This window comes from Ochlerotatus camptorhynchus, unplaced genomic scaffold (genome assembly GCF_037179485.1).
Source record: "Ochlerotatus camptorhynchus isolate MF236.1 unplaced genomic scaffold, CSIRO-AGI_Acam_v1.1 ptg000332l, whole genome shotgun sequence".
NCBI lineage: Eukaryota > Metazoa > Arthropoda > Insecta > Diptera > Culicidae > Ochlerotatus > Ochlerotatus camptorhynchus.
Window position 1 is genome coordinate 232,587 of NW_027040820.1, and position 24,587 is coordinate 257,173.

General features: G+C 39.1%; 1 protein-coding gene across 1 annotated transcript in view; it reads right to left on the bottom strand.

Annotated features, from left to right (window-relative positions):
• Positions 1 to 226: 226 nt before the first annotated feature.
• The window catches only part of LOC135708703 (uncharacterized), an 82,667-nt gene continuing 58,306 nt past the window's right edge, over positions 227 to 24,587 (bottom strand). The window contains exon 6 of the mRNA XM_065230807.1: positions 227 to 244. Coding sequence (XP_065086879.1) covers positions 227 to 244 — 18 coding nt within the window. The remainder of the gene's footprint in view (positions 245 to 24,587) is intronic.

The window sequence follows — 24,587 nt, forward strand, 5'->3', positions numbered from 1 at the left end:
TGTGTCAGGTCAAGATTGGTTTTGATGGTCTTTTTTCATTTCGTTATTTTTCTTTATTTTTGATGAATTGAAATTCACTTTTTTCCATGTTTTCGCTTTCAATTATGAGCCTCCTGGGAAGGAAACCAACGGAAACAGGTTCGACTGTCTAAGGCAGCTTTGCTGAGCCTAGGGGAGAGTTAAAATTAATGTCATTTGTTCGATGAAAATGGAACAGTATTACAATTTAGCTGAAAGCATAATGCTACAGGGTTTAAATCAGTTAGATGTTAATTAAATGTTGCTAAATGTGGAACGGTGTTTTGCAACAATTTTTGGTGATACATCGGAACCCTACCCAAGTAACATTAAAAGTGTTATCGGGGGTTTTTAACCATTTTTCTAGTACAAATCAGAACTCTTGTAAAACCAAAATTGTTACATGGGAACTGTTGATTTAATTTTTTTATGTTAACGAATTTCAATCTGGCATGGTAAACGTTATCAACATCGTTTGAAAAATGTATGTACATTTCTGCGTTACACAGCGCAAACTTAGCTAAATTTCATAAAACGAATATCATAAATAATTATGCAAGATTCTCAGCATATTTCAGTATAGAAATTTTTAATTTTTCCGGAATAATTCTATTTAAAATTCGCTGAAATTCTCCTTATAATTCTCGTGCAGTTCACCTCCTTGTACCCTGAAAATAAAATTTCGTTTATACAACGAAATCGCTCGTTTGTTCTACGAATTTATTCGTTTGTTTTCTGCAACGAAATGGATTTGTAAATTGTATAAAGCTAATTTCGTTAGAACTGCCACACTCGCTATCGCTACACCCAACCAGCGGGCCATAAGTGTTGGTTGTGGAGATCGAAAAATGTGGAATGTGTTAGTGAGGATGGATAAAAATAACTTCTTTTTTTTTTCTTTGGTTTGTTTTACGTCGATCTTGTTTTCCGTGCTGAGCAGAATGTTATGTCTCAGAACATCCCGGCGGCGCCGACTAGGATTGAACCCAGGCCTGCTGGGGTGAGAGGTAATCACGCTTACCACTACAACACCGGTGCCGTTGAAAAAAAATAACTACATCATTGGAAGAAATAAACATAACAAAAACAAATTAAAAAAGGGTTCACACCAGACTAGCACCATGAACCTTGCGTTGGTCAGATCTGTGCCTTATCCATCGCTCTACCTGTGCTACGAAAAAGGGAAAAGCTAAAAGCAAATAAGAAGTACTCGATTTTTTCGATTTCGATTTCGTTTTGTTTTTTTCTGCTGCTTGCATGTATTTTTTTTTTCCTCTGACATAAAACCGTATTTTGATTTATAATGGTAGCTTACATTAATTGGTCAAACCGATAATATTTCAAAAAACAAGTATCCCATCTCCAACACACAATCAGCACTTTAGGAGATAATCAGCGAAGTTGTTGGTTTGCGCCAGATGACAAGAAACGCCTTCAAGTTCGAGTTAAAACTCTCTTAGACTTCTTCCTAAAACTCCGTTTGAAATTTTCTCTGAGCTACGTAAGACGGGGTGACATTGAGCCTAGGGGGTGACATTGGAGTAAAATTGAAAAATGTTTATTGATGGAAATAATGTTTCTTGAACTCCTGGAGTAAAGTGTAAATTACATTACCGAGTTTATTTATTTAAATAGTTCTGTGACGTAAAATGTGGGGCCTCCCTTAGCTCAGTCGGTAAAGGCGCAGCTACAAAGCAAGACCATGCTGGAGGTGGCTGGGTTCAATTCCCGGTCCGGTCTAGGAATTTTTCGGGTTGGAAAATGTCTCGACTTCCCTGGGCATAAAAGTATGATTGGATTTTCCACACAATTATACCAATGCAAAAATGGTACAGGCATCGAAAGCTCTCAATTAATAACTGTGGAAGTGCATAATATGCAATATGCAATAAGCTTGAAATGCGAAGAAGAAGAAGAAGAAGAAGAAGAAGAAGAAGAAGAAAAAGTGGCGTAAAATGTCATGAATAGTTACAAAAAACAAGTTTTTAACAATGTCTACATGCGAACAAAAGTTTGAAAAGGCAACAAAGAAAACTGCCTAAAAACTTTTAAACTTCTCTATAGTTTCTCAAATCTTCTATTAGGTTCCTACAATTGCCTTGAAGTTAATTAAACTGTCCTGTGGTTCTCTGATCATCCCTGATGATATAGAAGCTAAATTAAAGTTCTCACAATTATCCTGAAGTTCATGGTGCTGCCATTAGTTTAATTGAACTATACTAAAAATATAAACCTTCTCTGAAATTCTCCAAACTTCTATAAAATTCCCTAAATATTTCATTTTTTTTTTAAATTTTCATAAGTTTTCTGGGCTTTTCTGAAATTCTCTAAGCAGCTTAAGGTTTCTTAAGATTTCCCTGAAGTTCGTGGTGCTATCCTGAATTTATCAAATTTAACCATTACAGATCGATAAACTTCCCCGTATGTCTAGACTTTTCTGAAGGGACTGCCGTTAAGATCTTTCAGCTTCCCTGAAGGTCTCTAGACTAAGCTTCCATGAGGTTCTTGAAATATCTTTTAAGTGTTCACAATTTCCCTTTAATTCTCTGGATTTCGCTGAAATTTTCAGGGCTGTCCTGAAGTTCTTAGAACATCTTGAAAGTGTCTGCAGTTTCCCTGGATAGAGGCCTAAGATAACCTAGACAGTTAAGGCACAGCATTACCAAGCCGGAGGGAGCGGGTTCAATTGCCGGTCCGGATGAGGAAATCTTTTGGGTTGGAAATTGTTTCGACTTCCCTGGGCATAGAACATAATTGTGTTTATCACACAATATACAAATTTATGCAATGGTTGGCATATAAAGCTCTCAATTAATAACTGTGGCAGTGCATCTATAACTAAGTTGAGAGCTGGCAAAAACGTTCGCTACAGAAGCATAAAAAACCTAGAAAAAGCTAAATGTTTCCCTGAAGCTAATGGAACTGCCTTAAAGTGCTCAAAACTTTATTGATGAGCCTAAAATCCAACAGAAGATCCAGTATTACCACACTTTTATTTTTTTACAATTTAATTAAACTGTCCAAAAGCTCTCGTAATTCAACTTTTTCTCGGAACTTGAACCCTGAAGTTCACGAAATTTCCTTTATACTCATGGAACTACCCATAGTAAAGTAACTTCCCTTAACATCTTTAAACACAACTGAAGTTTTGGAAACTTCTATAAAGTTCCGGAAGCATCCTGAAGTTACTGGAACTTCCCTGCAGATCTTTGATTGCTTTAAAGTTATTGTTTTTTTTTTTAAGGTATTGAATTGGATTCACTCAGTCTATTGGTACTACTTCTCATTTTCCAGCAGATTTCTGAGGTTTTTTACTCATCGCTAAGTTCCTGCAGTTTTGGCGATTATAAGTTAACTAAACTCAAATAAGGGTCGTTCTCATTCGCCGTGTACCAACGCTACCGACGTCAGGGACTCGAGCAGGACAAAATAACTAATGAAAATATAATTCTGACCTGATACCAAAATTTGGTATAATACCAAAGAATAATACCAAAAAAATGCATGCAAAATACTTTGTAAATAACAAAAATTTATATTTGGATACCAAAATCATAACTGTGTGCTTTTGTTTTGGTATTGCATTATCATAATTTGGTATTGGAATGGTATTATGAGAACATTTTTTTTGGTATTTTACCTTTTATGTCAGGCTTATCAATACCAATTTAAGGTATCGAGATATTCGTTCTTGCTCGGGAAGGCAGCTCTCATACCTGGACCCTACCTATCAACCCATCACCTCATGGACAAGGGACCAACGGCTTTACTTCCCTTCTGAAGTGATCAAGGATGTTATGCGTCAGAAAATCCCAGCGACGCCGACTGGAATTGAACCCAGGCCCTCTGGGGTGAGAGGCAATCACGCTTAATACTACACCATTGGTGCCGCTAAAAATGTCACTTTGAAAATGACTTAACCATCGCTATCCGTAATTCTGAATGTTCTAGAAGTTCTAAGATCTGCACTGAACTTTTCGAAACTTTCTTTAAAGTGTTGGTATTTCTGTGAAATTCTGAGAACCTCTTGATGGATTCCACATTGCTTCTCTTGTTAAAATTTCTTGAAGTTATCGGAACTTCATAAAAAATCTCGCAATTTTCAAGGGACTCCAAACATATTTGAAGTTTCTAGACTTTGTTCTTGGAACATATATAAAATTCCTGCAATTTTTCTGAAGTTAATTGATGTTTTAAACTTTATTGAAGTATAAGGAAGTGCCTTAAATATCTCACAATTTTCCAGATATTCATAGAATGGCTCCGAAGTTCTCAGAACTTTCCAGAAGATCTCTGACCATTCCTTAAAAACTTCGAACTTACAATGAGTTTTTTGGAGATTTTTGAAGTTCTTGTAAAGTTCCAGAAATTATTATAAAGTTAATGGAACTGTCGTGAAATTCTCTGATCTACATCTAAGTTCACAAAATTATGGAACTATCCTGCAGTTCAAGGAACATACCCTATAAAGGTCTTTAAACTTGCCCAAAACTCTGGGCTGAAGTTTTTGAAACTTCTCTGAATGTTTCGGATATTCCCTTTCTTGTACACGCAAACCAAAAACTTATGACATTGAATGTTAGTTGCATTTCTTTTTATCCTCCTTTTTTGCCTTGATTTGTTTTTCGTCGATCTTGTTTTCCGTGCTGAGCACCAATGCTACCGACGCCAGGGAGGTAGCTTTCACAGTTTGACCCTACCTATCGACCCATCAACTCTTGAACCGGGGACAAACGGCTTTACTTCCCTTCCGAGGGAAGGCGTGATCATGGGATGAGAGGTAATCACGCTTACCACTACACCATCAGCGCAGCTAACTTGCTATCATCCTCCGCAGCGAATATCGCAGTGAAAAAGTTGACCTTGCAGAAGATGTTATGATTTTTTTATATATATAACGTGTTCTGTCTATGCTTTCGACTACTAGCAAGCATTTTATTTATAACATTGTAGAACGACGCACACACTTGCCACGACTCTCTCCAATTTCCGTTCAGCAGAAAAAGCATATGAAGTCGCTTCTTATTCGCTTTTAGCCCATCCGAAGCATGGAGAGAGCAGTGGAGAAATCACAGGTTTTAAAATCAGTCGACAACCTTTTTCTGTATATATATATATATATATTTTTTTACATGATTTATTTCACTCACTAGGGTAGAGAACTACTTCGGCTAATCGCCCATTTTGGGCCTATCGAGCAGAAAACTTCAAATAAATCCATGATTTCAGGGTTACCAAGTCAATTATGCGTTTGGTACGATACTTAAGTTAATAAGCTACGGAACGAAGCCAATGAGAATGCGTGATATGAAGGCTTGCACCCATTATTCCCAAAAACAAAAGAAGCGCTCCGACCGAATCAATTTTTATCTTCATCCAATAGGCCGAAGTGAATTCATTGACGTTTCAATGGCGTTTCAATGCTTTAGGCCGAGTTTAGAATCCGTAGGCCGAGTTTGGCGTCAAGAAGCAGTGTTAGACTTTTGACAATATCTCAACGAATGGATTCTCTTTATCAAATATACCGGTACATACGGAAAGGTAAATAAATTTGAAAGCCATGAATAATAATAACATTCCGTTTGGTGCTAAACTGAGCTAGATTAAGAATTATTAAGTGCGGGTTGTGCTTAATAGGCCGGAAATGGGGTATTTAAACCTAATACACTCCGCATTTTTCTTTCGTGATTTTCTGGCGCACCTCGGTATATCCTTCGAGAGCTATGAACTTTCCTAGTTTTGTTTTTACTGGCCTCCCCTGAATTTCTCAGAGCTCCTTAAAAATTCCTGTAATGTTACTGGTATTGATTAAAGTTTCCTGAAGTTCTCTGGAATGTACCAAGTAACAAAACGTATGAAAACCGACCAACCAAGACACATTCAAACAATTTTTTTTTAAATTTATTAGATTATGTTTTTTAGTTTCTAAATGAATTCGAAACTTAAGGGAATCAACCCACCTCAAAAGCCTTTAATGAAAGATTACATCGAGCTGTAGATTTTTTAAAAACTAAATTAAACCCTCAAGACCGAAGATACTTTTCTGACTATCAGACATACAAAATACTTATTGGATTTACTTTTGGGGACTCGCTTAGCTCAGGCGGTAAAGCTGCAGCTATAAAATAAGACCATGCTGGAGACAGCTGGGTTCAATTCCCGGTACGGTCTAAATTTTTTTGTGGACAATAATACTAATGCAAAAATGGTACTGGCTTGGAAAGCTCTCAATTAACAATTGAGAAAGTGCCCACAAAAATACTAAGTTGAGAGCTTGTGTAAACTTCCAGTAGGGACATAATAAAGTCAAAGAAGAAGAAGATGTGATTTATTGATTCAAATTATGAGTTTTGGCCCAAGTTAGAATATGGTCACTTGTAAACAATGTTGTGCTGGATACTCAATATTATCACCAATGACCTATATTTAGAATTGTCATGTGATGGTGACACATCAATCCTGAGTTGTTTTGAGACAAGTTAGAAGCTGGTCCCATCTCCAGGATCAGCCGGAACGAGTCCAGCTATGACCAATGCAGTCCTGAGCAGTGTGATTTGATGTGTTACATGATGGGTGCACAGTTCGAAAAAGTAGTGTAAATTTCTGTTCAATATGATGCACATAAATGGAGCGTCACAAATCATAGATGTTTACATTATAAATCGTGTAAAGTTGTGATACAATTCATGAAAAGTTGCAAATATTGCATACAAAAGCCCATCTTTTTAAACAACATTGCATACAAGTTGCTCCTTTACGTGAAATGAAATACAAGTTTATATGAAAGAATGTTTACAGCACAATTAAAATTCAGAATTTTTTGCTGTGTGGGTTATGGCTCGAGTCAGAATTTGGACACTTCACCTGGAACTTATCCGGATGTGGGCAATGTGATCCTGTATATTCAACTTAATTTTGAATTATAATCGCATCGCATGATGTGTTTTTGCTCAACTAAGATGCTGGACCCTTTTTCAGAAGCACCTACCCGGAAAAAGTCCGGGAGTAAACAATGTAGTCTTGGACAGACATGACCAGTCATGTGAAGTATGTGATGGGCTTGGCATGTTTTAGGTAACATCTAGTCTCAAGTCTCAAGACCCGTTCTCATTGGAACATGTTCCAGAACAATCTCCAGAACTAATAGACCGATTCCAATAAATATTAAGCAATCTGTGTGACCATGGTATCTTTCATTTGTCACTTGTTGTGACCGGTAAATCGATCTTAACATTTTTGTTTTCGATCTTACCAGCCTATTTTGATTCACTTAATATCAGTGTTTCAATAGCTGCGTTTCCTAGCAATCAGATAAACACACCACTCTAATTATAATCTATCGAAATGCTTTGTCCACATCATATTACATCCAACGAGGCAGCAAACTCGACAGCGAACATTAATCAATTAGCCCTGCACTTATCCAATTTCCAAACAACAGTCATCACTGGTGGACGCCACCTTAATTTGTGTTTCAACACCCTTCCATTTCCGTTAACCCATGTCTAACGGCGCGGATAAACCCATGTCGTCGTCGTGATTGTGAGGGTAACAGCTTCCCATTCGGTACCTGCGCTTTTGGTGACATCGACTTAAGCTCTACCCCTGGTTGCATCACAACGGCTATAGAGGCTTTAATCGTACTTTTGGTTTACTTTTCGCCTTTTAACAGTGTTTAAAAAGCAATCAATCAGCCCCAACCCCATCGATGGCCGCGTGTTAGATTCACAGTCGAACAAGCTGAAGTCTGAAGAATGCCACCGGTGCCGGCGATGGTGCTGATGCCGTTGTACATTTTGTTCGATTTTGCCGTTTTCAGGAGGGGGCATTCGATTTGCTTTCGCGTTGTTGTTGAAACCGCTACAAATAAACCCGGGGCCGGGGCCGAAAGAGGTCGTTTTGTGCAGAAAAATAAATACAATGTCCGTGCTGTGGTGCGTCTTTTTCGATTTTACTACCCGGCGTGTTATGTAAATCCGATCGGTTTTGTACTCGTTACTACGAACAACTATTTATTACCATTTTTATGATGCGGGGTGGCTTTAGAGATGATTCCTTTGGGGTCTCAACGGATAAATTCGCCTGCGCATACTTTCTTGTTAGTATTTTTTTTCTGTTTGTTTTTAATGGGAATGAGAGCAGCAGTGCGAACTTTTATTTTCTGTAGATCTTTCGACAGTTGGTCGGGTGAACATTTTTATGCGTTTCCATGTTGCAACTTGTGATTAACAATGCAGAGTGGTGGTGATTGGCTGGTTGATGGGGTCGAATGCTGCTTATGAGCTTTGTGTAACATTTATAATACCATGTCGTGTAGACTATGACTTGTAGTAAACGGAGAATAGTCTCACGTGAAAGCTTATTATAAAATGTAACAGATCTGGGTCGCATGTCAACATTGACAAGGAACTATTAACTATTGAAATAGGATTTGTGATGAGTAAAAGTATGAGTAGAGTTTGACAACCGATGCATTGGTTTTTTTTTCCTTGATTTTTTTTCCGTTGATCTTGTTTTTCGTGCTGAGCACCAATGCTACCGACGCCAGGAAGGCAGCTCCTACACCTGGACCCTATCATCTATCGACCCATCAACTCATGATCCGGGGACCAACGTGATCAGAGATTTTATGCCTCAGAACATCCTGACGGCGCCGACTGGGATTGAACGCAGGCCTGCATTGGTTGAAATGATAAATTCTCATTAATTATCAAGAAATTGTTGAAAACCATCCACGAACCTCACACTAAATAGATGCTCAGGAGTAGTTGATTCAAATCGATATGGATAAATGCGATTTCTTCAGGGTAAATGCTGGCTTCGTCAATACTCTTACCATTTATCGGCAGGTAAAGGAGCGTACAATTTTGGCCTAAAACCCTCGCGCCTTTGGAGGGTGTTTCAACATTCCGAAGGGTATAAATAGCGGGACCTTTCAATTAGAGTCAGATCCTTGCGATAAATGCAAGAATTACAACTTTAAAAAAAAAACTGCAAGGGACAGCCCAATGGGGTTGTACGCAATGATGACGTAGGACTACGTGGTATGATATAATAAATATTTTTGTAAACTGTAGGAGGAGCTTGTGTTTTGTGTAGGAATAGGAATTTTAGCGGAGTTCTCTCTGTTTATACTCTTTAGTATGACTATGATTGCCCTGAAAACAACCTTTTGATATGAATTTTAGTTGGGACATGTTCATAAAATTAACTCTTTTGGAAAATGTTGGGGGCCCTGAAAAGGAGCAATTGTAGTACAGGCTTTGGAAGATGATGACGTGTAGGCAGCTGCGTATTCAGTGACGGCATCACTGCTCCCATTTTCTCGGCACACCTCGGGTTTCCTCGTACATCAGACCGGAGATGAGCTTGACACCACCACGTCGAGCCAGACGACGAATGGCAGGCCCTGGATGTTATCACACGATGACACTTGGCGACTCCTTTGCCACGACCAGTCATACCTCCTGGTTGTTTGCCGTTGAGCGCAACTAATGCGAACGTGACTTTTTTTTTACTTTATCTGATCTTTATTTCTTGTATTTGTTTGATTTACATGTATGGATTTTCAAGTGAAAAGACGCATCTGTGTCACTTGAAAATCCATACATGTAAACCAAACAAATACAAGAAATAAAGATCATTTAGAGTCAAAAAAAAAAGTTGCGATGCACCCGTTCAACGGCAAACAACCAGTCATGCCGGTCGTGGCAAGGGTGGCAAGGATTTGGTAAAGGAGTGTACGAGGAAACCCGAAGTGTGCTGAAGGTGTGCCGAGAAAATGTGATCCGTGATGCCGTCACTGAACACGCCAAGAGCAGACAGTCCCGGCCATGGATGTCGTCTACCCATCATTATCACCAACAACCAAGTAACAAAACGGCCACCAAGTTCATTTAAGAAAAGAGTTAGAGTAGCATTTTTAAAGAACTACAAAAATAGTTTTCACCCTTAAGTCAAGGCTATTTTTTCTCATTGATGGCGATCTTCCATTGATAGTAAGTTCGAAATTTTGAAAAGTGTATGGAACGCTTTGGATGCATATTACGGTCAAAATAAGTTAAAATAAATCATTCCATTTTTGATAAATAGTATTTTCTTGCAGAATATGTTAAAAGGGAGGGAATTTTTATGTATTGTTTATGCAGAATATGCAAAATGGGAGGGACTTCAAATGTTAATCCTCCCTCCCCCACGAAATGTTACAGAGTATCATCAAAATACATGGAATGTTGAGATATTGAGATCGTGAGAGTGAATTTTCTCTTTCAAATTTGAATGTTTTGGCTCTATGGGGATTGGTAGTAAAGCGGTTAAAAAATGTATGGGAAAAAACCTTTTTTATTTGATTCTAGCTTATTTAACAAAAAATTCCAGGAAAAAACTGAACGACTAAGTCCATAAACGATTTCTTAAGGTTGTCGTCAACTTTTTTTTTTGGAAAGCTATGATGTGAAATTCACATGGATTTCATGCATTACATATGTGATATCATCCCACTGCGTCCTAGCAAGAAGTACGGTCGACTTGTTTCGCGCTCCGTTGTTTTGGAAGTTTTTTCGGTATTCGCTTGATATAATTTATCAGTTTTTTTCTCACTAAGTGACTCCTGGCATAGTTCCCGGTAAATTGATCGAAAAGTGAGTTTTTTTTAGTAGAAAGTGCCATTTTCGGAAAGATTAATCCGTGCTATTGAAAATTCGCAAACAAATTTGGGCATCATCGTTGCGTGGTCACGCATACGCGCTTACGCATACCCGCTCACGTATCATCATCATCGAGTGTGAGCACCCGTTTCTACATCTATATCGTTCATCATTCATCGTGCGCCTGTGTGCGCTGAGTGCCGCGCCTCGATCAAGTGCACCACAGCGAAGGTCATCCACGCTGCGCGTCGCTTCCCAGCCATCTGTGTAAACGCCTACACATATAACGCTCGGTGGTAGTAGTATAGGATTATCAGATAAGTTTTTGTTTTTTTCTTGTTTCTTTTACTCCCCCATTAGTTAAATTTTCGTTTTGTATTTCTGTGTTTGTAGTGTTTTCTGTGTATTGTGTCTGCGCGTTCAGTGGGAGAGCGTTTTGCGCTCCCACTAGTTGAACAAAATGGATGTTTTGTCAGAAGACGACATGGGTGACCATTCATCTCAGAAGAATGATGATATCATCCCTGGTTCGTCGTCTCAGTCTGACAATGGGCAGGCTGAGAAAAGCTCCAGATTGCGGGCCTACCCGAATGACTCGACTGGCCCATGGGTTGTCTATTTTCAGCCCAAAAACAAACCCTTGAATGTTGTTCAGATATCTGATGATCTGACAAAGCGATTCTCTGCCGTGACCGAAATAACGAAGGTTAGGCACAACAAACTTCGTGTGACCGTCGCTAACTTGAAACAGGCTAATGAAATTGCTGTTTCCCAGTTTTTCACACTGGAATATAGGGTGTACATTCCAGCCTCTGATGTGGAGATCGAAGGCGTGGTCACTGAGGCGAGCCTGAACCCCGAGATACTGGAGAAGCAAGCGGTTGGCCGATTCAAGAACCCCTTGCTTCCTCCGGTAAAGATACTGGCCGTTCATAGAATGAAGTCAGTATCGCTCAGCGAGGGTAAAAAGAGTTTTACCCCCACAGACTCGTTTCGGGTGACCTTTTCTGGATCTGCCCTTCCTCAATACATCGAGCTGGGAAAACTTCGTCTTCCTGTGCGGTTGTTTGTACCTCGGGTCATGAACTGCCAGCATTGTAAGCGGTTGGGACATACGGCCTCCCACTGCGGCAACAAGGCACGCTGCTCCAAATGCGGGGAGAAGCATGAGGATGGCGCCTGCGCAGCTACTGCACCAAAATGCGTGTACTGCAACGGAACTCCTCCTCATGCTCTCTCGTCGTGCCCGGCGTACAAACAGCTCGGGGACAAAATGAAACGCTCCCTTAAGGAACGTTCCAGGCGGTCTTTTGCAGAAATGCTTAAGACAGCCACGCCATCGACCAATGACAAAAATCTCTTTTCTCTTTTGTCAGATGACGAGACTGACTCTGACTTGGCTGAGGAGGGAACTTCTTTCAGTTTTCCGGAAGGTTCTGCACGGAAACGAAAGCGCATCCGTTCGCGGATTGTTGCAAATAAAGAACCCCAAATCAGCTTGCCTAAATCAAGGAGTGGTGGAAAAAAGGAGACTTCTACTCCTCCTGGATTCCGCAGAACTGACTATACCCAGGATTTTCCACCACTTCCGGGGACATCCAAAACCCCTGATGCCCCAATTTTAAGAACAGAAACCCCTTCTTCATCTGGGTTGTTCTCATTTGATGACATTGTGGACGGTATTCTCAAATACCTCAACATTTCTGATCCTCTGAAAAGCATTGTCCTCACATTGCTTCCCACTGTGAAATCCTTCTTGAAGCAATTGACTTCAAAATGGCCCCTTCTTGCAGCTATCATCTCCTTCGATGGATAATTTTCCAAACGAGGTCGGGGATTTGATCACTGTTCTACAGTGGAATTGTCGAAGTCTTATTCCGAAATTAGATTCGTTCAAGTATTTAGTCCATAACAATAATTGCGATGCATTTGCCCTCTGTGAAACATGGCTCTCTTCAGAAATTGATCTCCCTTTTTACGATTTTAACATTATTCGATTGGATCGTGAGGATTCACGTGGAGGAGGGGTACTTTTGGGGATCAAAAAGTGCCATTCCTTCTATAGAGTGAATCTTCCCGAATTCCCCGGTATTGAAGTTGTCGCATGTCAGGCTACCATTAAAGGTAAGAGCCTTTGTATTGCTTCTGTATATATTGCTCCTAGAGTCTCTGTTAATCGCAAACAACTTTTCGACATATGTGCGGTACTTCCCGCTCCATGGTTGATCATGGGAGATTTTAACTCCCACGGTACAGGCTGGGGGGAACTGTACGATGATAACCGTTCTACTTTGATTTATGATCTCTGCGACAACTTCAACATGACAATCCTTAACAATGGAGAAGTAACACGTTTGGCTGGTCCATCCTCGAATGGTAGCAGATTAGACCTCACCTTTTGCTCCAATTCACTATCGTTGGATTGCACTTGGCATGTAATCCAGGATCCGCACGGTAGTGATCATTTGCCGATCAAAATTTCGATTGCCAGTGGGTTCAACTCGTCAGAATCCGTTAACGTCGCGTATGATCTAACCCGTAACATCGATTGGACTAAGTTCCAATCCGCGATAGACGATACAGTATCGTCAGTGGAAGAGCTTCCGCCGTTGGAGGAATATAATTTCCTCTCTAATCTCATCGTCGACAGCGCACTTCAAGCTCAAACACGACCGGTGCCGCGATCGTCAATTCGTAAGAAAACACCGTCGCTCTGGTGGGATCAACAATGCACGGAGGTTTACCGTAAAAAGTCCGACGCGTTTAAACTTTTTCGGAAACGCGGAACACGCGAGCATTTCGACGCATACACATCTCTTGAACGCGAACTCAAGAGCCTCATCAAGGCCAAAAAACGGGGTTACTGGCGGCAGTTTGTAGACGGATTGTCGCGCGAAACGTCTATGAATACGCTTTGGAGTACGGCGCGAAGAATGCGTAACCGGTCTACTAACAACGAAAGCGAGGAATGCTCGGATCAATGGATTCTTAAATTCGCGCGAAAAGTGTGTCCAGATTCCGTGCCGTCGCAGTTGATTCCTCACGAAACCGCGAATTCGGTAGACGAAATCAGTCAGCCTTTTTCAATGGTCGAACTTTCACTCGCTCTCCTTTCGTGTGGCAATTCTGCCCCGGGATCTGATAGAATCAAGTTCAACTTGCTGAAAAACCTCCCAGACGTCGCTAAGAGGCGCATGTTGAACTTGTACAATCAGTTCTTGGAGCTCAATATTGTTCCCGACGATTGAAGACGAGTGAGGGTGATAGCCATTAAAAAGCCTGATAAACCCGCGTCGGATCACAATTCGTATCGGCCCATCGCGATGCTGTCGTGTATTCGGAAATTGATGGAGAAAATGATCCTTTTTCGCTTCGACAAATGGGTTGAGACGAACCACCTTCTTTCAGATACTCAATTTGGTTTCCGTAGGGGTAAGGGAACGAACGACTGTCTCGCGTTGCTTTCCTCGGAAATTCAGTTGGCTTTTGCTAAGAAAGAGCAAATGGCTTCTGTGTTCTTGGATATCAAGGGGGCTTTTGATTCAGTATCCGTTGAAGTTCTTTCAGAGAAACTCCACGCTTGTGGATTGTCTCCATTAATGAATAATTTTTTGTACAATTTGCTGTCAGAAAAACATATGAGCTTTTCTCATGGAAACTCTACAGCTTTTCGATTTAGCTACATGGGTCTCCCCCAAGGCTCATGTTTAAGCCCCCTTTTGTACAATTTCTACGTTAGAGAAATTGACAATTGTCTTAGTGACAATTGCACGTTGAGACAACTTGCAGATGATGGCGTAGTGTCTATCACAGGGCCAAAAGAGGTTGACCTGCAAGGACCCTTACAGGATACAATTTGTCTACTTGGGCTATTCAGCTAGGTATCGAATTCTCCACGGAGAAAACTGAGTTGGTCGTTTTTTCTAGGAAGCATAGCCCAGCACAACCGAAGCTTCAACTTTTGGGTAAACCGATCACTCATTCCATGTCTTTTAAATATCTCGGGGTCTGGTTCGATTCCAAATGCACCTGGAGATCCCACATTGAGTATCTGAGAAGAAAATGCCAACTAAGGATCAATTTCCTTCGATCAATTACCGGAACGTGGTGGGGAGCCCATCCACAAGATCTTCTGACGTTGTACCGGACAACGATTTTATCGGTTTTAGAGTACGGCAGTTTTTGCTTCCAGTCGGCAGCTAAAACGCACATCATCAAGCTGGAACGGATCCAGTATCGTTGTCTTCGTATCGCGTTAGGATGCATGCACTCGACTCATACTATGAGTCTCGAAGTGCTGGCGGGCATGTTGCCACTATCCGTCCGTTTTTCAGAGTTATCTCTGAGGCTCCTCACCGTTGCGAAGTAATGAACCCACTGGTGATTGCAAATTTTGAGAAGCTTCTGGAGCTAAATCCTCAAACATGTTTTATGACTTTGTACTACCTATATTTAACACAGGATGTCAGCCCTTCAAGAAATATTCCCAATCGTGTAGTCTTCTCCGATTTCGGCAATTCAGTGAATTTTGATTTATCTATGACGCAGGAAATCCGTGGAATTCCAGAGCATCATCGTCCTATGATTGCTCCGTCATTATACGCTGCAAAGTTTGGCCATGTTGATTCTGCAAGAACGTTTTTCACAGATGGATCTCTAATAGAGGAGTCCGCTGGTTTTGGTGTATTTAATGAATTTCATAGCGCCTCTCGAAAACTTGAAGCTCCTTGTTCTGTGTATGTGGCTGAACTGGCAGCAATTCACTACACTTTGGAAACTATTGCTTCACTTCTTCCAGACCACTACTTTATTTTTACGGATAGTCTCAGTTCTGTCGAGGCTATCCGTTCTATTAGACCTGTAAAGCACTTCTCGTATTTTCTCTTGAAAATACGAGAACTGCTTAGTGCTTTATCCGTGCGCTCTTTCATCATCACCTTCGCGTGGGTCCCTTCGCATTGCTCAATTTTGGGCAATGAGAAGGCGGATTCACTTGCGAAGGTGGGCGCTATGGAAGGCGACATTTATGATCGACAGATCGCCTATAGTGAATTTTTCTCTATTTATCGTCAGCAGTCGCTCGTTAGCTGGCAACATCAATGGAGTGAAGGGAGCTTGGGACGATGGCTACATTCAATTATCCCTAAGGTGTCGAAGTTTGCATGGTTCAAAGGGTTGGACTTGAGTCGAGACTTCATACGCGTGATGTCTCGTCTCATGTCCAATCACTATTGTCTAAACGCTCACTTGTTCCGTGTGGGGTTGGGAGACAGCAATCTCTGTGAATGTGGACAAGGTTACCAGGACGCTGATCACATCCTTTGGTCTTGTGTGGAGTATCGTGGAGTCAGATCACATTTTTATGATTCCCTTCGGGCTCGAGGTAGACAACCTAATGTTCCAGTTCGGGATATTTTGGCTAGACGCGATCTGGAGTTTATGAAACTCATATATGTTTACTTTAAGGATATTAACCTTAGATTGTAAGTTTGATTAACCTTGTGTTTAGTTTGTGTTTTGTACGTCTGGGGTTTTTTTTTTTTTTTTTTTCAATGTTTGTTTTCAAGATGAATAGAAATAATTTCATGCTTTAGGATTAATTAAATAGTTATATCGTAAACCACATTTAAAACCTCCTTCTTCCCTTTTCCCATCCAAAAAATTGTAAATCTTCACTAACCTCGAGACGACCGCGAGTACTCGGTCCAGTTCCTTTAACTTTAAATATAAGACAGTAACAATGTATAACGCAAAGGATAACTCGGCTCTGTAAAGTTTATTCGATTGAGCCTGTGCAAATAAAGTAATTACAAAAAAAAAATATGTGATATATTTTTTGAGTGTATCCCCTGTTTCCAAGTTTGGTTACAAGATTACAACTCTGGAGAGCATTTTGTGTGGTCGTTGGGAGTGGTTCTGAATATGATGATGAGTGTGCAAAATATTACGCAATTCCATCCTCCCTATTCGCACGCGCCCGAGGATAGGAGGCGAATGCCACTTCGACTTGTTTCGTCTAATTACTACTCTCCGACGACTGTGCTGGGGAAGCAGCATATGCATGCAGGTTATTGGCGGGTTTGTTAGTTAATTCGACGCTTTTGGACAATGCTGTAATTTACCAGTTTTTCAAAAGTTTCTTGTTGAAAATCATCATTCGCATTGTTATCGATGCGTAGACATATTTCTGATCGATTGGTGATAAAATTATTGAAAATGGACCAGTGGCAGTTGAGTTATTAACGTTCAAAATCTTTCATAATTTGTTACATGTTCCATTTTCGGTTTTCACAAAGTGTACCCCCATATAGAAATCACAGACGTAGTCCTACGTCAAAAAACTGCAAGGGACAGCCCAATGGGGTTGTACGCAATGATGACGTAGGACTACGTGGTATGATATAATAAATATTTTTGTTAACTGTAGGAGGAGCTTGTGTTTTGTGTAGGAATAGGAATTTTAGCGGGGTTCTCTCTGTTTATACTCTTTAGTATGACTATGATTGCCCTGAAAACAACCTTTTGATATGAATTTTAGTTGGGACATGTTCAGAAAATTAACTCTTTTGGAAAATGTTGGGGGCCCTGAAAAGGACCGATGGTAGTACAGGCTTTGGAAGATGATGACGTGTAGGCAGCTGCGTATTCAGTGACGGCATCACTGCTCACATTTTCTCGGCACACCTCGGGTTTCCTCGTACATCAGACCGGAGATGAGCTTGACACCACCACGTCGAGCCAGACGACGAATGGCAGGCCCTGGATGTTATCACACGATGACACTTGGCTACTCCTTTGCCACGACCAGTCATGCCTCCTGGTTGTTTGCCGTTGAACGGGTGCATCGCAACTAATGCGAACGTGACTTTTTTTTTGACTTTATCTGATCTTTATTTCTTGTATTTGTTTGGTTTACATGTATGGATTTTCAAGTGAAAAGACGCATCTGTGTCACTTGAAAATCCATACATGTAAACCAAACAAATACAAGAAATAAAGATCATTTAGAGTCAAAAAAAAAAAGTTGCGATGCACCCGTTCAACGGCAAACAACCAGTCATGCCGGTCGTGGCAAGGGTGGCAAGGATTTGGTAAAGGAGTCGCCATGTACGAGGAAACCAGAAGTGTGCTGAAGGTGTGCCGAGAAAATGTGATCCGTGATGCCGTCACTGAACACGCCAAGAGCAGACAGTCCCGGCCATGAATGTCGTCTACCCATCATTATCACCAACAACCAAGTAACAAAACGGCCCTTTTCAGGGCCACCAAGTTCATTTAAGAAAAGAGTTAGAGTAGAATTTTTAAAGAACTACAAAAATAGTTTTCACCCTTAAGTCAAGGCTATTTTTTCTCATTGATGGCGATCTTCCATTGATAGTAAGTTCGAAATTTTGAAAAGTGGATGGAACGCTTTGGATGCATATTACGGTCAAAATAAGTTAAAAGAAATCATTCAATTTTTGATAAATAGTATTTTCTTGCAGAATATGTTAAAAGGGAGGGAATTTTTATGTATTGTTTATGCAGAATATGCAAAATGGGAGGGACTTCAAATGTTAATCCTCCCTCCCCCACCAAATGTTACAGAGTATCATCAAAATACATGGAATGTTGAGATATTGAGATCGTGAGAGTGAATTTTCTCTTTCAAATTTGAATGTTTTGGCTCTATGGGGATTGGTAGTAAAGCGGTTAAAAAATGTATGGGAAAAAACCTTTTTTATTTGATTCTAGCTTATTTAACAAAAAATTCCAGGAAAAAACTGAACGACAAAGTCCATAAACGATTTCTTAAGGTTGTCGTCAACTTTTTTTGGAAAGCTATGATGTGAAATTCACATGGATTTCATGCATTACATATGTAATATATTTTTTGAGTGTATCCCCTGTTTCCAAGTTTGGTTACAAGATTACAACTCTGGAGAGCATTTTGTGTGGTCGTTGGGAGTGGTTCTGAATATGATGATGAGTGTGCAAAATATTACGCAATTCCATCCTCCCTATTCGCACGCGCCCGAGGATAGGAGGCGAATGCCACTTCGACTTGTTTCGTCTAATTACTACTCTCTGACGACTGTGCTGGGGAAGCAGCATATGCATGCAGGTTATTGGCGGGTTTGTTAGTTAATTCGACGCTTTTGGACAATGCTGTAATTTACCAGTTTTTCAAAAGTTTCTTGTTGAAAATCATCATTTGCATTGTTATCGATGCGTAGACATATTTCTGATCGATTGGTGATAAAATTATTGAAAATGGACCAGTGGCAGTTGAGTTATTAACGTTAAAAATCTTTCATAATTTGTTACATGTTCCATTTTCGGTTTTCACAAAGTGTACCCCCATATAGAAATCACAGACGTAGTCCTACGTCAAAATCGAATACATATCTCAATAGTGATGGAGTAATACGACATGCACTAAGCTAAGGACACGGGATATCCTACAGTAGATCAAATTACTGGGCGTAGTGGTGTTAGGTCCCGAACAGAGGAAAAAAACATGTGATGTACCCTCATACAAGAAATAAGCAAGTTACCTCCCTGATGATTGACAGGTAAAGCTATTGAAGAAGTCGGAAATCACCCTGAATGAATTTCGTTTATCCATATCGATTTTTGAATCAACTATTCCAGAACATCTAGTGTGAGGCTCGTGGATCGTCCTCCTTGGTTGAGTTTCAAAAATTTCTTGAAAATTAATGAGAATTCAACGTTTAAACCAATGCATCGGTTGTCAAACTCTACTATTATCTTTAATCATTACCGGAATTAGAAATTATTGTATATTACAGCAGGATTTAACATATGCTTTTATAGTAAACAGAACATTACACAGTGGTCCAGAATGAAAATATAAACGCAATCGTAGTAGGTTGCTGTAATATTTAGGCGTTTGGTGTCTTTGGTAAAGTTTATTAGCTTCAAAAGTCTCTTATTTTTGGTGGTTTTAAACATTAGATTGAGGGTCATTCATTAATTTTCAAAAACAAACCTGTTTTTTTTTTTTAAATAAAGACATATGTCGTTCAGTAAAGATGTAGCTGAGTGAATTTCAAGCAGATTTGTGACAAAAAGTATGTTTTCTCTTAACGTTCTCATCTCATAGGAAAAAATCAACATTAAATTAGGGTGTATCTGAAAATTATAGTTGTGAGCTCTAAATCTTTTGTTATCAATTTCTCAGGTAAAGCGCCTTCAAGAATTGTTTAGGATTTTTTGAAATCAGTGATGGCATAGTCATTCGCGAATTGATATTTTTTCGCTCTCATATGCTCTCAATATCACGCCTGATATTGGAGGAAATATCATGCCTGATATTGATTTTACAAGCTTCTTTGATATTGCACAACGTGTAAAGTTTAAGTTGAGAATTGAATCGACGCATTAATGATTCTGTTGCACCTCTTTTGCTTAGATAGACAAGATATAATTATGCCATCTCTCTTTAATCTTCACCGATGGCAGACACGAAGGTACTACTGCCAGCAGTGATGGGAGATTCGGGTGCGTTCGGGTGTGACTCAAAAGTTATGAAACTCAATCTCACCACAGTTTGGTGAGATTTTCAGCTAGTGAGTTTTGTTAGCTTGATATTCCGAGCTGTAATATCATAGCTTGCAATATCAAACGCAGTTAATTGCTTGTTGATTTTTGTTTTCAAAAATCAAGCGTGATCTTGTTCTTTGGTGCGATTTGATTTTTTGATATTTTTCCAAATAAAGTAAATTGATGTTCCTTAAATATCACGTGACATAAACGATTTTCTTAATCAAATACAACTTTCAAATGTTAAAACTCAGCATTGAGCAAACACACAACAATTTGCAAGCCAGCCTTTGAAAAAGTACACCTTGAAGTGTATAATACGAAAAAATATAGTTCTTTTTTAAACTCCCAATAAATCAATATGACTTAATTATTATTATTTTTTTAATATAATTGGGAATAAATTCTTCCAAATACGAGATACAGGCAGTTTTTTATTTTTAAAACATTCGTCTCAAAAAGCTTCAAAAGTCTCTTCAAGATGACCTTCATGAAAAATTTGAAATACACTCAAGTCTTTTTTACACAGGGGTTTTTTAAACAAAACGGTTTTTTTTTAAATAACGCAGTTAAAGATCCAAAAAGTTCCAAGTGTTTCATGATACATGGACTTAGCCAAAAAACAATATGGGTAAATATTTTCGGAACGGGGCAGTCGTGTAGAGAATGCAAATCGATTCCGTCTTCCGGTTTGTGAAAAACTATCAAATACCTTACAATATTGGTATTTTCTGAACGGGAATGAGGTTTAGGGACCAAAAATTGATCGTTGACGCCATGTTGGAATCCAAGGTGGCAACTTCCGGCTTATGATGCCGTTTTTGGCCACAATTTAATCTCAAGGACAACCAGAACTATTCCAGATGCACCAATTGGTAATCAACATGACCTCCAATTAAAATTGATCTTAAATTATTTTGTCAATTAGTGAGACACCTGATGAGTTGGGGCTCATATCAGATTTTGGCCAATAATTTTTAATATGTATTATGATACTGGTTATTTGATACATGGGAGCTCTTCAAAATGATTGTGATGGCATGTATTCCTTTACAGAATATTGGGTGAGATCTTTCCATTATTTTTCTATTTTTTCCCTCTGGTTGTTACATAAAACCACTGCGACCAGTAATTTGATCTATTGTAGCATATCCCGTGTCCTTAGTTTAGTGCATGTCGTATTACTCCATTACTATTGAGAAATGATGAAGTATTCGGTTTTGATATAGTTGTCACTCTTGCCTTCATCACAAGGAACCGATTCTAACTGAAAGGTCCCGCTATTTATACCCTTCGGAGTGTTGAAGCACCCTCCGAAGGCGCGCCCCTTTGTCAGTCAAAACCGGATTCCTTAGCAACAAAAATAAGCAATGACACCGATAATGACCATGCATAGATGAAAACTAACTAACTAATTTTGTCCATGTTTTTTTTTTTCCTCTGTGGACAAAGATGAGTCTTGTCACTATCAACAAGGCATAAAAAGTAGCATGGACTAAGATGCGTTCCTTTGATTACTGAAAAATTATGTTCCCCTAGTTTGAAGAAGTCAGGACTAGAATTCGGTGGTAGAACTTACCCCGAGTAGCACACTTTCATCACAATAAGTTACAGCAACTTGTTTATGACTGAAATAAGTCGTATATAAGTTTCTACAATTGATTTGTGACAAGCGTGCTACTAGGGACATCCCGTAACGTACCACGAAAAGTTGATCTACCCACGTTACGGGGTATAATACTTTTCTCTTAATATTCATTCCATTATTATATTATATGAATCATTAAATGCTGGGTAAGAGAGGGTCCACCAGAGCACCCAATTGAAGCGAAATGGATGGGGAGAGTGGAAATGACAACTCCATATCTTCAACATTTCGTGAATAGAGGCATCCTCTTGTTGGATGGTTTGTTTTTTGACAGGTTGCGTGATCCTGTTGTTGGAAGGAGATTATCAAGTTTCCCGTGGAGGCACGAGGACGATGTTTTCCACGGATCTAGTTAACCAACCTTTTTTTGGTCCTTCATACAATGACAGGTTGAGTACAATTAGAGGTTATTAAACTTAATCAAGAGGAACAGCGAGGACAGCCCACAGTCTACTGACAGTTGTCTTACTACAGTGAGTGGTAGTTCTAAATCATCATCATCATATCATATTTTGGCATCTTTCCCGAGGTTGTATGAAACTGGATCGTGTGTGGCCCAGCATTCTGCCGCTCATCACAAATCAGTCCCATTTGTGTTTTTGTCGAAACTGAGTTTTTTTGTGGAAATGGTAACTACCTAGATTTTCATAAAAACAGCCAAACTGGTTGTCCCATCACATAAGAAGCAATAGTACAAATAAAACTTAAAATGCGGCTTGCTGATTTGTACTATGGGATGCGTGGCAATTACACGCTAATCACGAATATGCGCAATGTAAGCACTACATACAGGACTTCCGATTTTGATATTTGTTACATATCAGCCTTATAATGCAAAAGGCAAATAGCATGGGGATCATGTTCTAGCTTTATCTCCGGAATCTGAGAACCAATTTTATAGATATTTAGTAGCGTTCTGTGAAACGTCTGTGCCTTTTATTTAGAACTGGTTTTATCCTATTTGGTGTAGTCTTAACCAAGAATCTATGTAACTGGCAGTATTTTTCTTTTTTTTTATCTCCTGAACCAAATGTCAGAATATAAAAAAATCTGGATTTAGTGCGAATCGTCTTCAAGAAAAAATCATGACCAGTACATTTTGTTAAAATCATAGCTCCGGAATTGATTCTTGTGTGACCAACAAAAATTGGTCTCGCCATCTCCTGGAAAAGTTAGTGAGTAACGTAATTTGATTTTGAAATTTCCCTTGCTTGTTCATATCTTCGGAATCTACATGTTCGATTGAGATTAAATTCTATAGCGTTCTGTTACAGGTAGGATGAAATCCACATTCTTCTTATAAGTTTTTAAACATTCTCAAATTATAAAATAGTATGTTAATGTTGTCACTGATCAAGATCAAGGGCTCGCAGAAAAAGTCAAATCTCGTGAACTTATAATTTATTCTGAGATCCCAAACAACGAAAAATATTAAGACCTCGGACGAGAATTTTCACTGCTTATGAAAAGTGGCCAGCAGTTTCAGACCAAATTGCGAATAAAAAATCTATTTTTGACTAAACCTTCTCCGATTTGTGTGAAACTTTGCATAATTCTTTGTAATGGCTAATTATTTATATTTGAGATGAAATTCGGGAAGTTATTGAATGCGCCACTTCGAGTTCTTTGCCGGACTCAAAAAATCCTGAAAAACATTTTAGTCCTAATTTAATTAGTCATTGCAAACAACTATTAAAAGTTTCACGTAATCCGAAGAAGGTCGTGTTGGACCAATTCGTTATTTAACGTGGAATTCTCCTGGGCGATAAACCGACACTCAAATGATTCCGTGGTTCCTACATCGTTTATAAGGTGCAATACACACACTTAGAAATAACTATTTTACACGAGACGTAATCCATCTTTGACGTAAATTATAGAACGTAAACAAACATCTCATGTAAAATTAAGTGTCCCTAAACCGAAGCATACGCAACTCGACGAAAAGTACGCTTGATTCTTATGTAATTTGGGCCGCTTGCATGTGTCGGTCTCAGGGCACGGAAATTTACATGACTTTTTCGTAGTGTGCAGTTTACTTTTTGTTTACCCTTCATCGATGCGCAAACGAAGCTTTTTTATTCGGGCGTAAAGCAATCTAATTTTTATAATAAATTAGGAATAAAGGAATCTAATTTTTTAATGCTTGTGGTGAGTTTTGTTAATAGTTGGTGAATTAATATAGATTTTGATTTATAGTCACGATATCACCGCTAGTTCCTAGTACCATCCGCTGGTGTTGATTTTATCAGAACGTGTTTTTGAAAAATTAAAGCGTCCCGAACTTTGCGTTTTTTTTGTGATTTTCATTTAAAAATCAAATTGTCGCAAATTTGTAAAACTATCAAAATTTAAGAAAAATAAAAATAAATTTAGATCTTCTCTATGATATAGCCCTTGAAAATTTCATAAAAAAATCTTAACAGGGTTCATAAACTTCAGAAATTTGCGATATTTAAAGAAAGCTGGTTTGGTCTTTAAGATATTTAAACAATCTCAAAAAAGTCTTCCAAAATTTCTGCAAAATATCATGAATTAGTAAGAAGTGAAGCTTTGAACTAAACTTCTTGATGGAAAATAAAAATATATATCGGGTGAATAATGGCTTCAGCAATACCATTAGGTAGCTGTGTAAACGTACCATTAAAACGATGTAATGCCCCTTAAACCCTTTAAACGGTCCTTTACAGCGTAGCTACTCAGATTTACCGTTCTGCTAGTGTTTTATT